Source organism: Synchytrium microbalum (genome assembly GCF_006535985.1).
Source record: "Synchytrium microbalum strain JEL517 chromosome Unknown SmJEL517_scf0016, whole genome shotgun sequence".
Taxonomy (NCBI): Eukaryota; Fungi; Chytridiomycota; class Chytridiomycetes; order Synchytriales; family Synchytriaceae; genus Synchytrium; species Synchytrium microbalum.
This window is the reverse complement of record NW_022158365.1, coordinates 440991-460638: the sequence shown is the minus strand read 5'-3', so window position 1 is coordinate 460638 and position 19648 is coordinate 440991. Positions and strand designations below refer to the sequence as shown.

Sequence of the window (19648 nt, the reverse complement as noted above, 5' to 3'; positions counted from 1 at the left end):
ATCTTATGTTGTTGTAGCACTGCAAATATAAAGAAGAAAGAATGGTTTCAACAATCAACATCCCATCTTCTCATGTTTTCGGAAGCAATTGTTTCAGGAATCTGATGTGTCAGAATATGGATGGGGATATTTGCTAGAATTTGGAAAGTGCTAGAATTTGTAAAGAGGACGGCTTAATGTGATATGAACAAGGTAAGCTTTATCGCTTTGATATACCAGATAACTGGTACGATGATGATTTTCTTAATCTTATCTACATTGCCTGAAGAACCGTGAAGAAAGAACGCTTACTGAGTGCCATGCTGTCATTTGTGTTTATTATCAATGAAATTGACCAAGCAGTTAATACTGACATGCATTACTTTGCTGTTATAGAGGATTTTTTTTTGTTCCGAAAGACCACCAATGGAATGATAGATATTTCGTAGTCATTCTTTCTCACAGTTTCGACGCCATGGGGATCCGCACTTTCCACCCACAGTCGGTAGGGAAACACTGCTCGGTGATTCACTAGTGCATCAATGAACCTGTTGATGGCCTTCCCCTACTCCAGCTTAACATCCCCGTCCTCTCCAAACTTTGTCCCTGAATGATGCATGTCATTCAAACACGAACACATTGGCCAGCATTGACCTTCCAAGTATCCAGGACTGTCCAGCAATGTCGACGCGTTTTACTTTGTAAAGAGGCCTGAAGAAGCAAGACTGACTGAGTGCTATACACACTGTGATTTGTTGTTTTCGAATCACGTTGGTTTAGCAGTTAAGATTGACATGCAACTTTCAGCCTTTGCATAGGTTTTTTCTTCCTTGTCCGGACCATCAAGTGGCCCGCAGATATCTCTCAGGCAGTCGTCATTACAAGTCAGTCAGGATGATTTGAAGACAAATTAGGTTTGAGTCTTTGCGCTTTGAAATTGAACACGGGCTGAAGCTCCCAAGTGAAATTGTATACGAATTTCTGAAGGTCAAGAGGAGTTTGATAATGCGCTGTCATGGATTTCTGACATCTGTAGGCTTGAGTCTACAATGTTTTTTACGTCTTGAAATGTCGGCGGTGCCGTGACTCGAAGACATATTGTCATAGCAAAACTAATTGCAGAAGCTGATACCGCTCGATGTAGAACGCAGTAGGGCTGATACGATTCGTGATTGTGTCTCTCCGTCCGTCGCCACAGAAAAAACAATCGTGAGCCAGGACAGCTCAGATGATATCACTCTGTTATCGACGACATCATCCATTTTGATCACTGAATTCCAGTTCTATTCGTCCATAGTTTTACTTGGTTGGCCATGGTGTGAGCAAACAATTCGTATTCATCCTAAATTGCGCCGTGACAATCGATACTCTAGTCATTGTCAATCGAGCAACCTGGCCATATTGTATCATTGTCCATTCTCCTACTCCAATCAAGCTAACTTTTTTCAACCAATTGACAAAGATTCGTAACGATGGAACGATGTACTAGAGTATTTGAGAATACATCACACCGTCACTCGCATTGCCAAGTCACGACTCCGATAACTGGAGCGGTCATAAGATTTCATTTATCACTCCCATTCGTTGGTTCCTTTGGATTCAAACGAAGCAAACTCGTGACGAGATGCCGCAGTTGACACCTACTCCTTTGGCAGACTTATTTACGAAAAATCTCATGGAAATTGAAGATCCCAACATACGGCACATACTTTCGCTGGCTTTCATTCACGTAATCCTGGCTTTCTGGAAGACGAAAAATTAAGACAGATTCGGCTAGACGACAGCATTATTGAACAATTCCAAGATGGTTTTGGAGTCCCACAGTGCCGGATCGTATTGCTGAATTAGAAGTCTCATTGTTCAGGATGTTGTCAGTCAACGACTTTGAGTGAGTATCGAGATGCACTAGGTAGAGATTGTGGGACTCAAGAGTCAGATTAGAGAGTTTGCGACAGGGATGAACATGGGCGAGGCTCTGAGGCATCATCAGTGTAATCAAATCATTTTGGGTCCATGTTTTCCGTGTTTGTAAAGCTAACATTATTTTCTCATGATTTCAGAAATGCAAGACAGTTTGCGAGAACTGCTTGATAAAAGGGGATGACATATCTCAGGGATGAGTATCAGTTGATTTTGCTGAACGTAAAAATGTTAGCGGTACGTATCATTAACATCCGACGTTTCGTCTTTTTGTTGCCATTGTGTTGAAATCGATTCCAAGCTCATTACTTTGCCTGTATAGCGTTGAAGCTCAATCAATTATCTGTCTCTTGTCAATGGAATGAAACGAATGAAACAAAACCGATTACAAACAGCCATGTCACGTCTAGGACTTGCAGATTCAATTCATCATACATGGACGGATCATATTTCTGAATGGGATGTTTTGTGTAATGATGCGATTCTAAGCTACCTATGGGAGTAGGTGATTACTTGATGCGATATACTCCTTTTTTGTTTCGCATTGTGTTAATAGACAAGTTTCTCAACACTTGACCTTTGTAGACATAGTCTACAGAGCATTGAACCATATTATTTCCGGTCAAGAAAGTAGGCTACAACGCTGCATCAAACGTCAAAACGGATATTCATTTGTTTTGATCAAGAAAATGACGATAAGAGGAAGGTAACCAGTAGAAGAAAAATTAGACAGCAAAGAAGGAAAGATCAATACAAGGATTTCCAGGATTGAAGAGTTAGCCACCAAAGTTGGACGCCAGTAGAATACTTTAAGGCTGCTCTGGCTTTTTTGCACGATATTTGCAACCACAGCTTCTAAGCTCTCCCTTTGCTGAAAAATTCGATGAAAAAACATCTTGGTCAAGTACATTACGCTTGGCAAGTATTAGAATATCAGAAGGTATCGTTAATGGGCTTGCAACTCAAAATCTTCAAATCTGAAGGATTGTATTTCTCCTTGATCAATAATGACTTGTTTCGTTATAGAACCTGGTAAAGAAGCCGATTGAGGGAGTTCGTCATGGAAACTAACAAGAGAAACAATTGATTTATGGTAAAGCGCTACCAAAAAAGTAATTGGACGGATGTATTGGCAAATTTACCGCGTCTTGTGAAAGGGTACCAGACACTTTGGACGATATCGAGATGAATTTGGCATTGTATACTCGAGTGTCTTGCTTCTGGCATGGTGTTGTGGCAGCTGCTACCTTGATATTGCAAGTAGCATGTCAGACAATTCCGTTTGTCTGTACTTGGAAAAAGACTCTTCGCTGTGGTATTGGTTGTGATTCCATTTGCTCTCTACAACTTCCAGTGGATTTGTACTTTTTGTGGTTTGTCTTGTTTTAGACGGAAACTCTCAATCAGGTGTAAGAGGTGCCATCCCAAACGGACTCGAGAGGCCAGTACGGTTTCAGAATCTATGTGAACGTATCCCTCATATCAAGTCTTACCTTGGAATCTTGACAACGTGTAGCAAGGTGTTGCCGTGTTATCAAAGCTTGGCAGCTATGGAGTATGGTTCATACTGATTTTTTTGCTCCGATACTACCAACAACGCTGTAAAATATCTCGCTGTCTCTCATATTTGGAGACAAAGCAAGTTGGTAGTGTTGTCGCAGCAGAGCACAAAAAAAGAGCCAAAACATTGCGTCCAAAGACATTGTATTGGCTTATTGCAAGTGTATTCAACTAAATAAAAAGAAACATTTTTACTTTTAAACGAATTGGTGGCAGTTGAACAGAAGATGCGCATATGCTTAACACAATTGCATCAAATCCCAAATTGTCTTTTTCTCATTCAAACCCAGACGTAGTAGAATAAAACAAGACATTCGACTGTCCCATAACATCCCTCTTTGACGATACAGACGACACTATCGACGCAGACGTATCCTGCTGCTGTCTGCTATTACCACTATTCCCAGCTATAGGCGACACCGTATTGTGGCTCGGCGACACCGAGGGCGTGACGGAGGCTCCTCCTGCAGCTATAAGATTATTCATAGATAAGTCATTTACAAGACTTGTTCGTCGCTGATGTTCGAATGGGTTTCGTGTTGTGCCGAGTTTGGTGCTTGCAGCTGGAAATGATGATGGTGGTGATCCAGAGTGTTGTGTTGTTCGTGGGAGGGTGTTTGGCATTCCGATTCGTGTTGATACTGTACCGATTGATACTGGTGGTGCCATCATATGGTTGTTGCTAGAATTATTATTTGGTGCTGGCTGTTGGTGTTGTTGAGTATTGTTGTGGTGGTTGCTATTTGTTGGAGTAGTACTGGATGATGCTGGTTGACCACTGCTAGCATTCCCACCACTGCTACCAGCACTGCTACCGATCCTATGCCCATCGCCTAAACCATGACTAGCAGCAGCCGGCTGAGGCGTACTACCATTACTACCAGACCCCTCACCAGTAGTAGGCGACAACTCCTTCCTCTTCTTTGCACTCTCCTTCAAGCGCTCCCATCTTTCACGATACTTGTGGAGCGCACTAACATGTCGTTCATTCTCCTGTTTAACTCGCTCCACATCCTGCTTAGCAAGCTTCAATTCATCTTGCAGGCTAACTACTTTACGAGTCAATGACGCTTCCCTCTCATCCATCATTGTCGACGCTGCAGGTGATGATGGGAAGCCGCCTGGAGTAGGCTTGAGCATACGTTGTTTGGCCTTTTCCTTTTGCACATCTTGTCTGAATTGAATGATGCTAGACCTCAACATGTCGTTTTCTTCTGCAGCTCGTTGGAGGGCGACTACTTGTCGTGATAGCATGTCGACCGTCATTTTCAATGAAGCGTTTTCCAGACGTAGTTCTTCAGATGTTTTGAGGACTCGTAAGTCTTGTTCTGTTCGTAAGCGTAGTGGTTCTTCGTTATTATAGTTCTGTTGGTGGCCATTATAATTCGGATGTGACGATCGTGACGATGATGGTACCGATTGCTGTTGTTGTTGTGATGATGGCGGATATGTAGCAGACGGATAGTATTCAGGAGCAGACGTACTGCTAGGCACGACAAAATACGAATTCAATATCGAAGTAGCACCTCCACCAGGCCCCTTGATCGTCTCTGACATCACATCCCTTCCACCACCACTACCATTATTCGACGTATACGATGACGACGGACTAGTATTGTTACTCTGCTTGTTACCACCACTATTATTTGCCCCAAACTCATCAAACCCCAACGGCGCAGTGGCAAAAGCAACCGGAGCAGTGACAGTCTTTTGCACTAGATTCTCTACTGCGTCCCAGAATCTATTGAAAGGATCCTGGACCTCAGCTTCTAGATCTTTCGGGTGTGTCAAGAAGAGATATGAAGCTTCGGTGGGCCCTGCGGTAGTGGTTGATATAGTAGAGGAAGATGGGGATGTATTTGTTGATAATATATGTTGTTGGTAATGTTGCTGTTGTTGTGGCTGATAATATGGAGTTTGTCGCTGCTGCTGCTGCTGTTGTCGTTGTAAAAGTTGAGACTGTTTATCAGAGACCTGAGATACAGACTGCCTCGGTGACGATGAGGTTGACTGATACGAGGGTGTTGCGTATTGTGGCGGTCGATGGGACTGAGCAGACACTTTCTTTTGTAGTTCTTTGGCCTGTTGCGAATGACTTGCCTGCAACAAATGTAATGTCTTGAGTACCTCTGCGTTTGTTGTCTGTTGGGTAGCAAGAAGGAATTGCTCTATGATATATAGTACATATAGTTAGAAAATGCCTCTCCATGCCATCCGTGTTGTATATTGCCAAAGATAGTGTTGAATGACATTGAGGTAACAATCAAGCATTACCAGCAGCTTTTGAGTGATAGTCGGCAGCTTTAGCCCATTTCCCACTGTCACGATAGTCTTCAGCTTGACCGGCAAAGCTATGTGCCCTATTCAACGGCCCTGTTTCATCCATCTGCACCAAATCACGGGTTTGATGGTGTCGTTGTGGGTGTGAAGGAATCAGATCTGGTGCTTAGTGACGATGCTAAGTGCAATCCATGAGCACCTCGTTGAGAGCTTATACCGCTGAAATTGTTGTAAAACTCGTAATCGATGTCTAGATCTAACTGGAAATGGATGGGCTTAGTTTTTCATGATTCTTCTTGTTCGTTCCTAATAACTACGTGTTATCAACTTCCACGCCGTCAATGCTTCTTGGACTGCAATGTATTCGATGCTACAATAATCAATCGCTGACCGTCACGGCCGCAGCTTTTGCATTGTTTACCAAATGCATTGTCGTGAAACGCGCGCTAGTCACAATCACAAAGAAACCACCATCCTCGACCTATCTAAACACCATCCGCGAGACATAGACGCCCCCAACCAACTACTAATCGCTACTCAAGATGCTGGCCGACTCACTCCCAGTCTCAAACACGTCAGAACCCACTCGCAATACGAAAAACGAGCTCACCGACGCCGTCTTTGATCTCCTCGCGAAAAAGAAGAAGCAACGAGAGGTAAGCTATGTAACCCTTTTATTTACGCGTTTCACATCATATTAAGCCGTGAACCACCACCCCGTGTTGTATCTTGCATTGACACTAACACATCAACACATTACATAACAGACCATATCACGTCTCAAATCCCGTCTCTGCTACTCCCACCACAAGATCACCCACGCATCTCCATACGACACACTCGAAGCCATATCCCAACGCTGGCTGGAAGACTCGTCTGCATCATCATGTGAATCATCGAGCCCAACTACAATCAAGACTGCTACGGAAACCACAGATGAAAGCACGATTCTAGCAGCTCGATTAATGCTGAATCTACGTACTGCTCGTGTCTTCCAATCTACATCGACGTCAACAAGACCAAGCAAGAAACGACATCAACAAGTGCAAGATAGTGACGGAGGACAAGACTTTTGGAAGAAGCTAAACAAGATGATGAGGCATGCGCCATACCCGCTCTCGCTCCCTGGACATGGAATGACTGAATCCAAGACCTCATCAAGGTAAAGCCAAACCGTCGTGATCAAATTGCTGAACCCAAGCTTGATATCATCTCTTTTTTGGCCAGAATAAACAAACCTCGTTCACAATCCGCAACAACATCCCGGCCCGCCCCTCCACCACAACAACACCGCCTTCCACGCGCCCGCCCCACAACAGCCCCATCAACACTAACAATCCTCCCAACATCGCCCACCTATCTGCCCACCCCCAAACTCCCTCCCCAACACCACCACAACATAATTCATCTCCCGCAAATCTACAACCCGCTTTCACAATACTCTCCACCACCGCACCACAACTACATAACACTCCCATCGCCCATTCTGCGACACACCGATTTTTACAACCAGGAGGGCATATCGTCTACATCGACATCATCACAGCTGAGAAGAACACATAGTGGAGAGTACAGTCTTCCACATTCGGCGTCCTCGTCGTCGTCGTCATTACCAGGGTTGCTACATCATCCGACATATCATAACAAGATGATGCCGATACATGCCTTATCGTATAATAGTCCTCAGCAGCAGCAGATGGTGTATGTGAAGGCAGGGCTGGTTGGGATTCCACAGCAGCAGGAGGTTGTGTTTGTTGACGGGAGGATGGTGGGGAGGAGGCAAGGGTATTATTCGTATCCAGACGTGTATGGGATGCCGCAAGTACAGCTGCAGCAGGATATGAGGAGGTTTAGTAATGATGGGATGCAGCAGCATCAGAGGGTGAATTCTATTGGTGGTGGTCTGGTACGATAGAGGGTATATAACAAAGTTTTTTGTCGCATCTGTAGCTAGCTTAATGGAAAATTTGTATCTGTAGCTTCATGATTTGCATCTGGATGTCGTCTTCAAATACCATACATAAAAAACATAGCTTAATTGCATACAACAAAGTCATCGTCTTTGACAAACGTATATCGTCAATCAACAATATCAAAATACAAAAAGAACAGGAGAAATATAAACGGTTGTGGTGTACATGTTTGTGTGTTGTGGTAATTTGTCGTTATACTGTGCGTGCGTGTTTAACCTCCTTCGAATGAGAGATGTAACATAATGAATGAATCCTGTAAAACCTCTTCAGATGCCCTCCTACTCTACCCGCCTCCTTCTACAGTTTCCCTTCTCCATTAACAAGCTTATTAGCCCCTGCCTTATTGTTATTCCAATTACTCGAACTGCTATTCCCACTACTACTAATCGTCTTTTCAATATTCAGCAGCTTGCCATACTTGCCTCGGAAGGCTTCCAATTGCTTATTCAATTTATCCATCATATCAACGGTATTCTCATCTCCGTGAATCAAAAAGGGTGTCAACATGGGACTAAAAGCCAGACCATTATTACTACCATTCGGAAGTTTGCCATTCGACTTTTGATTAGCAGCTGATTCTATCAATGAGAGGACAGGCGGGAGGTCTGCAGAATCGTCATGCTGACTACCACCACCAACACTACCATTCTGCTGCATACTACTACTAATACTACCATTCCTCAAAACGGTATCATCAACCATATTCTTTGGCGTACAAACGTCCATCATGGAATCAAGAGTCCTAGCAGCTACAACAGACGCATGAAGAACATATTCAACTGCTTTATCTTCATGTTTCGCCATCGATACTGGCGATGCAGCTAGACCTCCTCCTACTACTCCTACATCAACCGGCATAACAGACTTTGTGTTGACAGAGACGACTGCTGGTGTAGGTGTAATTGGACGCTCAATCCACTGAGCCGACAAGCGTTTAATATAGTCTGATATATGGGTTACTCGATTATTCATTTCTCGGACCGATGCTCGATAATGGACTGGTCTGGCTTTAGCAGGTGGAGTAGGATCACGGTGGATTACTGGTGTGTTCTGTCGTTGAGCATTACTATTAGTATTACTAGCAGCAGCCGTGACACGAGATGGAGGTGGATATGGTGAAGGATTACGATTGTTTCTAGCAGTTTCCTTGACTCGACGATTACTAGCACCAGTGAGTGATTGAGGTGGTGATGCCATACTATCTTCTGTTAACGAGTTACGACGAGCTGCAGTAGCCTTAGCCTTTTTAGCTTCTGTTGCTCGTTTAGTTCGTTTACTAGGCTTGACATCAGAGGCATAATCATCGTCATCGTGTAATTCACGATCACGCTTACTCCCTCGAGATGGTGGAAGCTCGTCAGCTAAATCCCAACCATTGTCAGCACCATCAACGTCCCTCATTTCTTCATCTTGATCATCATAGACATTCAAACCTTCTCGAGCATCACTGGCATTAGATTTGGTTGGCGACGGTCCCATTGGATCGGAAGCCAAGTCTGGTTCTTCAGGTACTTCCTCAGTATTTGTTTCGTCAGGAGTATCCATATCTAGCTCTGCTATTACGGCTGATGGCTTCTTCTTCGGTTGGGCCTTCTTCTTTTTACCACCACCAGCAGGACGACCACCCCTACCAGAGGTTCGCTCACTCTTTGGGGTGACAGCAGGCGATGACTCATGAGAGTCGTCCTCTAGGTGCGTCTTTGACATGACAGGAGTATCCATAGGAGTTGGAGTTCCATTAGAAGAAGATCGTTCTATCATCAAGACTCGAGGGTGAGCACGTTTTGCTTGTCTAATTGAGTACTCTTCCTTTCAAGTCACCAACACAAATCAAACTTACCACCAGAAGCTTCATCATCAGCTCTAGATCCTTCATCAGACTTGGCACTCTTCCTCTTCTTCTTGACGCTATTAGGTGCCGACTGCGTAGTAGGGACAGGGATATTAATACTTGCAGCCATGGTAGCAGTATTGAATGCCTCCTCCGAGATCGAAGCACCAGGAGTCAACAATGGCAGTATATCAGCAGTATTCCATTGAGCAGCTTCTCTCGAGTTCATTGTATTTCTACGTTTGGGTGATGGTGCTCTAGAAGGTGGTGCACTAGCAGAAGAAGCACTATGGCTCTTTGAAGATTCTTTTTGTATCGGTTCAGCATGTGAATGCTTTTCAGCCTTTTCATGTTTATCAGCCTTTTCAAGCTTGACTTTTTCAACCTTCTCGGGCTTTTCTATCATGGCAGCAGGTTGTTCTTTGGGAGGTGCCTTTTCTTTACGTTGACTACGTTCATTACGACGAGGTGGGAGTGGATCTGATTCCATATTGACTGCTAGAGGAGTAGCGAGACGTCGTATCCTTCCAGAGCGAGTAGGTTGTAGTAGAGCAGGAGCGGGAGCAGGTGGTGGTGGTGCTTGTGGTTGTTGTTTTGCCCGGTGGTTTTCAGGTTTACACTGCTCACAATAGTAGTTTTTGGGTACCTGTTTTGCATCGGTGATTCCGACACAAAGCGCGTGCTGCCAGACTTGACAAGAGTCGCAAAAGATCATGAGATCGCCAGTTTCCTCTAAGAAACAAAGACGTGGAGGTTAGCATACGTAAGTCACGATCAGGCACGGCTTTCACAGTGTGTTGCAGGATCATTCAGATCCGGTCAGATCAGCAATGTCTTTCATAGTTTAGGGTAATGGAAGTTCATTCACATGCCAGCAGTTCCTCCATCAAGTGCAACAAGAGTGTAAAACGAGAAATACGTATTGGTGGTAACATTTCCCGACTTTTTGTTTGTCCATGCCACAAGTCATGCTTGCCGTTTGTTCCATGAGTCTGGACAAACCATGTCGATTCAGATACCAGACTAGACATATACTAGTACTCTGATCTCTCCACATCAGTGGATCCCCATGTCTCAAGAGACAAGTTGTCAAAAAAACACTTTCTCAAAACGTTTCAAAGAGACTATACATGCAAGCGACCCGTTCGCCGTAGCGAGAGGACGGTCGATAGAATGTTGTTGTATACAGCATGAGCGCTGCAGCGGTACATCAATAGAAGCCCCGTAGTTCAACAGTCCATTTGTCTTCTTTTTCAGCAACCCACACGATTGAACATAAGATGCTGGAATCAAATGAGTTTGCACTTGCCTGTTCTGCCGCAGATACATCTCGTCACTTCTTCGTCAAAGACAGGAGGCGGAATCTCTGCATACTGCTGAAGGACTTCCATCGCTTTGGTCGTTTCCTTTTTCCAAAATAGTGACTTTTGATTACGAGGACCCGCTGGAGGTGGATTGAGTGTTGAATACGGGCTAATTGCTATGGCTTCTGGTTTCTATAGGTTGTCTCCTTTCGATGATCCCAGTTCGCTGCCGTTTGGCTGCTCTCTTGCTCGAAAAGTTGATTGTTGAAAGTTGGTTTCTTTTTCGAGACGGTGACGACGAGCCTGGAATTGTTGAAGGAGCAAAGGACACTAATGCACATACTTGCTGGATGCTTCAGCTACCAAATCTCGCGATATGGAACCCGCGAACGATCAGACCGTCTCCTCGCTTGCTTGTTCCGCCCTGTCACGCAAAAAAGCTGACTGCAATACAAGTTGCCGTTGAAAGTTTCGCCAGTACACGTTAGAACCACAGTTCCTACAATTTTAGCCATTAAATTTGTAGATCTGATGCTCTTATGCCAAGAAACTGTTTGTCTATTATAAAAATGTTCTCTACTACTTTGTAGCTGGCAATGTTTCCACAATCTTGGACACTAGGCGCTGCAGATCAGCTGCCCTCTTTTCACCTGAAGCCAGTACTTCTTCATGATTAGCAACCCCTTCCTCAACACCTCCATTCTCAACAAGACCACTCAACACGGTCTCTCTGGCAGACTTGCCATGCCCCTGCAACACATTATTAGTCACAAGACTAATTCCCAATACACGCATCCCACAATGTCGCGCTACAATCACTTCTGGAACTGTACTCATCCCTACTGCATCTCCTCCAATCCCCTTGAGGAATCGAGCTTCAGCACGTGTCTCGAAACTGGGGCCTGCTACAAAACAGTATATGCCTTCTCGAATAATGTCTGGTGAGAGTCCGATTGATATGGCTGCCTTCATTGCCGTTAGGCGTAGTTCGTAGTCGTATGCGTCTGATGTTGGAGGGAAGCGTGGACCAAAGCCGGTGATGTTGGGTCCTATGAGGGCTGATCCACCGCCTAGACCGACCATGGATATGTGGTCTTCGATCAGCATGATGTCTAGTAGAGAGCAAAAAAAGGTTAATTATGGAATTCAAAAGCAGCTATGACATGTGCGATCTTCACTTACCGCATATGGAGTATGATGGATTCAGGCCACCAGCAGCGTTGGTGACAATCAGAGTTGAGACTCCCAGTAATGAAAAGACTCGAACTGGGAATACCGTTCGGATCAAAGGGTGACCTTATGTCGACAGGTGTGAGAATAGGTCAAGAGGCAGATGCGGCGTGAATATAACTCGTATAGGTTACCTTCATACATATGAAATCGTCCCACCATACACACTGTTGGCACTCCAGATAGCATACCAAAGACAAGCTTTCCGGCATGTCCTTGCACTATATATCAAACATGCTCAAGTTAGGGCGATGCAAGATGCATAAGTAGTGTTCAAGCGGGTACCTGTACTCGTTGGAAAGTTGACAATATCCTAAAGCAACGAGACGGTAAGACCTTCAATCAAAATCAAAACTTTTTGACATCTTAAAAACATTTTTTGATCCAAGATGGGGAATGGCATAAACAACAGTTCAGGAACAAGAATAGCACATCGAGACCACGATGTATCCCTCATACCTTGTAATCAAGCTCGACTTTCGGTTCCTTCAAGGTGTTTGCAAGCCCTCCCAATCCACTTCCACAAATGACTGCAACTTGAGGCTCCTTCAACGCTGCCGGCAGCTTGCCTTGCAGGAACTTGGCCGTCTCCTCATATGTCGATATGTCAAAGAAATCAAGACTGCTGTCTGGAATATTATTAGGTGTCGCCATCGTCTATGAGTGTTGTGAAAATTCAAAGTTTTATTAAGAGAGAGATTTTCAAGACTAGAGCAGACACGATGCACATTTTTCCAGACGACACGATGCTTTGATGAATGCCACAAAAGTCAAAAACAGACCTTTCGCTCGGAGGTGACCAACTGCGCCGTTTTTGGGTTAGCAAGTGAATCATAGCCGATTTTTTGGTCGTGCTTTAAAGCGACGCGTCAAAAGTCTCTTATCTAAAGGGCCCCAAGGGACTAGCTGGCCATGACTACTATACTGCAGAAAATGAGAGGCAGTATTGGACAATCCATGGCTCCAACTTGCCCAATATGTTCGAAATTAGCGTGAGTTGTTGGTCACAAATTCACCACACTTGTCATATACCAATCGGTCAACCGTTCCGTATCTAAACTTTTTCATAATTAGTTATCCCATGGAGTCGATTATTGCCAATACGCATGCATTTCATAAAACGTGCTTCAAATGCCACACCTGCCGCAGAACGCTCTCTATATCCAATTATACATGTATACCACACACCTCTTTGGTGTACTGTGATGCTCATGTCCCAAAAGATATGCCGAAAGAGTCGATGAGTATGTGGTGGTGTACTACGAAAACCTGTGGACGTGGTGTCTTTCTCACACGATTGTTTTAGCTCTTTCCAAAGCTACAGGCAAATCACCAGGACGACCCTTAACCATACTAACTGAGCCTACCACCTCATCATCCTCCGCAACTGGCCCGCTATCCCCATCTCGGTCAGCACCATCACCCATGGGCAGTGTCGTGTCTCAAAAAATCCAGGCACTAGCACTTTTGAATCCTGAACCGATACCTGCTCCTGCACCACTAGTCGGCAAGCAGAACAACCCCTCATACGAACGGGACCTGAATTCTCGTCAGAGCATTGGCAAGATTGATATGGTTGAAGAATTGGATGAGACAGACCAAGAGATGACTCCTACAGCCGAAAATATGCAATACGGAAACAGGTTTATGGTGGATAAGGATGTTACGCTTCCACGGTCCAAAGCATCTTCTAGTCATGTGTTGGATTTAGATGATGTGGCAGTTGCATCGAGCGCACCAGCGGTTCCTCCAAAGGGGAAGTCGACTGAGACGCTGATTTCAAGTACTCCACCTGTTACGTCGCTTGGTCCTTCACCTGTTCTCGCCAGTAGTAAACCATCCTTACGCCCATCACGAGAAGCACTAAACAAGTCATCATCAATGACGTCCTTCACAAGTGCAGACGACGGCCAAGAAATCTCAAACCTCGCCAAACTAAACAATCGTGCATTATGGCATATATCATGTGCCGAGTTAGGGCCCGTCAGTCTCAACCGTAACGAATCCGAACGAGAATTATCGGTATCTACCAAACCGTCAGACTCTGAGTCGGGCCCAGACGCAACAGTAACAGGCTCCTTATCATCCACAACCAAACACTCGCCCTCCGATATACAGCCACGTAACCCACTCTCCGACGCAAACCAAATCAAAACCATCCGCGAAAAAGTACATCTCCTATTCGAAGAATTCCTAACTCGATGTGACAATCTAATAACGATGTATGAATCTATGTCCTCAAACCTCACAATCAAGCTCCATTCAGCTGATTTGATCGGTGCTGTGTTTGCACAATTGTTGACTGCTCTGCACAGTATTTTGAATTGTGTGGCTCCGATCGTGGATACAGCGGGATTCTCGGCTGCCATGAGAGAATTAACGAGACTGGAAGCTGCTGTGGGGATTGAGATGGAGCAGATTAAGGTCAATTTGAATTTCCCTATGGGGTGTTTGAATGCTATCAAGACTACCGTAAGTTTGTTTGATAATGTTTGATATTGTACCAATCCGGGCTGACCTTGTTGTTGGTTTTTAGCTGGCTAAGACCAAACAGCAGATCGAGCTTTTATTAATGGCATACGATGATGTTGAGCCAAGGGTGAGTATTCTAAATCTGTTCACTCCTAGATTATTGAATATCTGACAATACTGTTTTTTGCACTCCTTAGCTCCTTGTGAAAGTCGTGGAGAACTCGAACGTAGAAGCCAGACCGCCACCAGAGCCATTAATTACTTACTTTGGTTACAGCTTGGAACAAATCGATGATGAAGCTGAATACTTCCGTAAATATTTTTTCGAGCAAGGTACGCAAAAAGCCTCACTATTATTCTTGAATAATTCGCTCAACAGTCCGCTAACTTACATCTCATACCTCAACAGAGCACAAAACATTTGTCGGCATAGTGGAAAAAATCGGCCCCGCCATAATGTCTGTAAAACAAGAAATCGTGCAACCAGGCGACGTACAAATATTCCGTGCCATCATGAGATCCAAGACCCTTCCCGACACTCGTCTGATAATACCACTAGCAGATATACCCCAATCTACTATTATACGACACAAAGGTGCCACGAAAGCTGTGCTTTCCATGCTGCATCCACATATTCAACCGGGAAAGCTTCGACGAGTGAATTTCGATAGTCTGTATCGCAAGTTGCTTGCTTTGGATGAGTTGCAGCTGATTATGAGATACAAGTTTGGGGTGCTGTATTGTAGAGAAGGGCAAAGGACTGAGGAGGAGATGTATAATAATGGTATGTTGTGTTGTTGGTGAATTCCAATTCGTTGTGTCTAAGTGCATCGTGTTTTGCTCAATCATGTTTTTCATAGAAACTGGATCAGACACGTTCAACGAATTCTTATCAATCTTGGGCGATCGTGTTGAACTGAAAGGCTTTTCTGGATTTGCTGCTGGTCTGGATACCAAGAATGAACAAACCGGTGCTGAAACTATTAATACTAAATGGAGACAGTATGAAGTCACATATCATGTTTCCACACTTTTGCCATTTTTCAAGACGGACAAGCAACAGATACAACGGAAACGACATATTGGAAATGGTATGATTGAAGTCGGATACAGACCGCGATGAGTGATGTGCTCAAGAACCTTATTGGCTTTTTTCGCTAGATATCGTCACAGTTGTATTCCTGGACGGAGATGCCCAATTCAACCCAGCCACAATCCGATCACAATTTTTGCACGTTTTCATCGTTGTGAAACCTGAATGGACTGAAGATGGTCGCAAGGCCTACAAGATCAATATCACGACAAACAGTGAAGTGCCGGCTTTTGGACCATCGTTGCCAGTTGATGCTGTATTCGTGGATCGAATGGAGTTTAGAGAATTCCTTCTAGCTAAAAGTATGTGTGATGGAGTGTTTGAAAAGATAGCAGTCCTTAAGTGCCTTGATAAACTTGTATCTCTGATGTTTTGCTCTCGTTTCTGATCCATTTTCATTTTCATAGTGATCAACGGTGAAAATGCAGCATACAAGGCCCCCCGCTTCTCCAAACCCCATTACCGTACCCGCCACATGATGATTGACGACATCCTCGCCGATTTCGGCAACTCACCTCAAATGCCTCGCGAAACACGCGAGCAAGCAGCAGACCGCTCATCAACCAGCTCCACATCTGCACCACCATCAGCCGTCGAACCATCAGAAGGACACGAGAAATCACTCAGTTCCACCGGCAATGGAGGCACAACACGGAAGAAGGCCGGAGCATATTTCGGAACCTTCCCACAGTTCCAACGACGGACGTCTGGTAGTGGACAAACTGTATCTGCCACGACGAGTGCAACACGAGAAGAGACATCTGATAGCACAGAGTCTGCAGTCGCTACACCAGCAGACGATGACAAGACTTCCGAACTCCCATACTCACCTCTCGTTGGCTCAGCGTCAAACGGCCTAACGTTACTTCCGCCCGGCTCAGTGTCGAATTCAGCTGCTCCGTCACCAAGACTGGGATCATCGCATCCCATGTTGAGTTTTAGTCAGCCAGTGTCGCAAGGGTCTGCAACTGGCTCTGATAGTTTAACGAGATCAGAATCTGAAGAAGGGATTGAAGCAGTCGATGATCCGAAACTGGCTAGAAGGAGTTTGTTGCTGACGATTAAGAATGGGATGAGTAGTACGAGAGGTAGTAATTCGAGAGTTGACGGTAATGATAGTGTTTCGGGGCGGAAGAAGTCTGCAGATATGCTTGATCGAGATGGTGTGTCACTCATAGTATCGCTATAGGGTGTTTTTGCATGCTAACATGTGGTTTTCTTTCAGTAGGAGGCAACATGAAAAACAATCTGGCCAACTTATTTAAACGGACATGAGAAACACCCCCACATGATTTAGTACTAGTTTTATATTTTTAGAGACAGTGTTTATATATTCTTGTTTCCAAGTCTTAGTTCAGTACAATAAAAACGTAACAGCAGGACATGATCATTTTGACTCCAGTTTGATGAATTGCCGCGAATTGGGTTTATCTCATAGCACGACTGAGAAATTAGCATGCAACGCTGAAAATGTATCTAACCAGGTAAGCTAAAGCCAGATACAAACAAAAAACTCTTGTTGTTGCTTTGCAGCTGTGCTTCCGTCCCCGTGAATCAAACAACTTCTTTGGCTTCTCTACAACAAACCAGACCTTGGCGCAACCAAGCACTCCCTAAACAAAACTGGCCCATAAAGGATGGCAATTTTTGAGTTATAAGTTTCTATAGCCTTCTATATAATCATCCCTCGCTTTTAATTTTGGAGGCAAAAATCCTACTCACATAACAACGAATCAACAAGACGAAAAAAAGTTCCTCTCCCAAACCATTGGAAGAAGAACTCGCTATATTTCAAAACGGCTCAAATTACCGGAGAGACTACTCGTGCAACTCCTCGCTCAGTGATTCCTACTGTCGCTGGGAGCATAGGATCTTTTCTCAACCTAAATATCAGTAGTGGATCTATACGAAACAACAAGAAGGTCCATCCAACCTCGTATCCATCTACTACCCGTCTCAACTCACAAGATAATATGCCCACACCACCACAACCATCACCACTTGGCAACGTCTTCCAGAAATCACTAGACTGGATTGCAGCGACAGATCAAAATGAAGTGCAAGGCCCACCATCGTTTTTCAAGACTCGTGGTGGAGTGTCCACCAAACCAGCCGAGAAAAACACGCTGAGCAATACTCTGTCACGATCATTCTCGAAAAACAGTATACACAACAAGAGTGCTGGCACCATACCCAGGAATGCTGACCGTGGAGATGTGGAGCAAGGGAAAACTGGTGTGTCGAGATCACGCATGACGTTGGGAAGTGCAGATTATGACGAGGAGCTGTCTGATGTTTCTGATTACGAGTTTTATTCGAATCCTGTATCGGAGGATGAGTATGATGAAGAAGAGGATGATGCCAGGGTGGAACATACGGATGATGCGCATGTGAAGCAGCAAGGCGGGTGGTTTGCTGATGGGCAACAACCACAGGTACGTCACGTTTGTTGAACATTTATTGCATTCGTAGCAAACTCTTAATTTTTGCCATAGGACTCCCACTCACCACACGGCGACAAGCACATAACCATGCCCGGCTCCAAGCCCGACGCCACGATGAAGAGACGGCACAAAAACACTGGCAAGCAGAAAATCCCACGTGCGCTATACAACCCCGAAGTCCGTAAACAGCTCGCCAAGATGAAACCACATCGTCCATATTTCATGATTACTGTATCTCTGATTCAAGTTGGGATGCTGGTGTATTCGTATATTGTGAATAACATGCGCACGGGTAGTCTTATTGAGAGTATTAGTGTGAATCCGATGATTGGACCCACTTCTTGGGTATGTCTTGTACCACAGCAAGCTAAAAAAGGGAAAAGCTAACGTTTTGTATAGGTGCAAATTCAACTTGGAGCGCGCTTCGTTCCCTGCATGAAAGACATCCACTACCTAAACGCATCCCTCTACCAATGCCCCCCCGGGGTTGAGCTCAACGCAACCCAATCCCTCGCTGCAGTCCCAGTCTGCACTCTCTCGCAGCTGTGTGGTCTCGGCGGTTTCCAAACCGGGGCTCCAGACCAATGGTATCGCTTCATCGTTCCGATCTTCTTGCACGGAGGAGTCGTGCACTTGTTGCTGAATTTCGGGTTTCAGTTACGCACGGGTATACAAATGGAGCGTGATTTCGGGTGGTGGCGAGTCGGGATGATTTATATGATTAGTGGAGTGTGTGGATTTATTTTTGGAGCTGCGTACTCGCCGACAACGCCTAGTGTGGGGTGCTCTGGTGCTCTATATGGTATGTGAAACCAATGCCACCTGGCTGATTGCCTTTTTTTGCCGACACGTTCTACTTACATAGGCCTCATCGCATGTCTCCTCCTCGACCTCCTCCAAAACTGGAAGCTAATCGTAAACCCCTGGATTGAGCTCCTCAAAATGCTCGTCACTATAATAATCTCACTCTCCATCGGTCTCTTCCCCTACCTCGACAATTTCGCTCACGTTGGTGGATTCTTTTCCGGCATACTAGCCGGCCTGATATTCATGCCGACAATCCATTTCGGCAAATGGGACAAGATACGCAAGAGATTGATGATGCTGATTAGTATTCCTGCGACGGGGGTTGTGATGTGGTTGATGCTGAGATCGTTCTATGCGGGTAGTTCGAATGATTGTTCGTTTTGCAAGTACTTTAATTGTATACCTGGGATGCCATGGTGAGTCTTGCTAAAGACATTCAAGACTTTTCAGTATGGCCTTTTTTTTGGCATATGCACTTGCTCACAATCTTTACGTTATAGGTGCGCTTCCAAATGGGGCGAGTCGTAAACGGAGTATAATACCAAGACCAGCCTGATTCTTATACACCTGTTTCTATAATGCACATTTATTCATTCTCCTTTTATATCAAAGTTTTCTCTCTCTCCTGACAGACCTCGAAGTGTCTTAATACATTTTAAATATCGTGTGATAGAAACACCAGATTCTATGTTCGAAAACTGTTGAGGCAAACTATGAATATATTGAGCAAAGACACAAGAAACCGATGCGGGATA

At 44.7% G+C, this 19648-nt stretch overlaps 4 protein-coding genes across 4 annotated transcripts; 1 reads left to right on the top strand and 3 right to left on the bottom strand.

Annotated features, from left to right (window-relative positions):
- Nucleotides 1-3735: 3735 nt before the first annotated feature.
- Nucleotides 3736-5845, bottom strand: SmJEL517_g03267 (uncharacterized protein; the record flags this gene model as incomplete). The annotated part of the gene is made up of 2 exons (XM_031169195.1): nucleotides 3736-5627; nucleotides 5734-5845. 2 exons carry the CDS (start codon nucleotides 5843-5845, stop codon nucleotides 3736-3738), a joined length of 2004 nt encoding a protein of 667 aa, XP_031024860.1.
- Nucleotides 5846-8009: 2164 nt separating this feature from the next.
- SmJEL517_g03266 (uncharacterized protein) lies at nucleotides 8010-10574 on the bottom strand (the record flags this gene model as incomplete). Its single annotated transcript, XM_031169194.1, has 3 exons — nucleotides 8010-9466; nucleotides 9553-10275; nucleotides 10463-10574. The coding sequence occupies 3 exons, from the start codon at nucleotides 10572-10574 to the stop codon at nucleotides 8010-8012; spliced, it is 2292 nt and encodes a 763-aa protein (XP_031024859.1).
- An 852-nt stretch (nucleotides 10575-11426) lies between these two features.
- Nucleotides 11427-12731, bottom strand: PNP1 (purine-nucleoside phosphorylase; the record flags this gene model as incomplete). Its single annotated transcript, XM_031169193.1, has 5 exons — nucleotides 11427-11959; nucleotides 12030-12143; nucleotides 12212-12298; nucleotides 12363-12390; nucleotides 12537-12731. The coding sequence occupies 5 exons, from the start codon at nucleotides 12729-12731 to the stop codon at nucleotides 11427-11429; spliced, it is 957 nt and encodes a 318-aa protein (XP_031024862.1).
- Nucleotides 12732-13302: 571 nt separating this feature from the next.
- Nucleotides 13303-19421, top strand: SmJEL517_g03264 (uncharacterized protein; the record flags this gene model as incomplete). Its single annotated transcript, XM_031169192.1, has 13 exons — nucleotides 13303-13321; nucleotides 13384-14549; nucleotides 14614-14676; nucleotides 14747-14882; nucleotides 14959-15333; nucleotides 15410-15640; nucleotides 15711-15944; nucleotides 16050-16805; nucleotides 17485-18077; nucleotides 18138-18431; nucleotides 18486-18888; nucleotides 18952-19309; nucleotides 19394-19421. The coding sequence occupies 13 exons, from the start codon at nucleotides 13303-13305 to the stop codon at nucleotides 19419-19421; spliced, it is 4656 nt and encodes a 1551-aa protein (XP_031024861.1).
- Nucleotides 19422-19648: the final 227 nt, after the last annotated feature.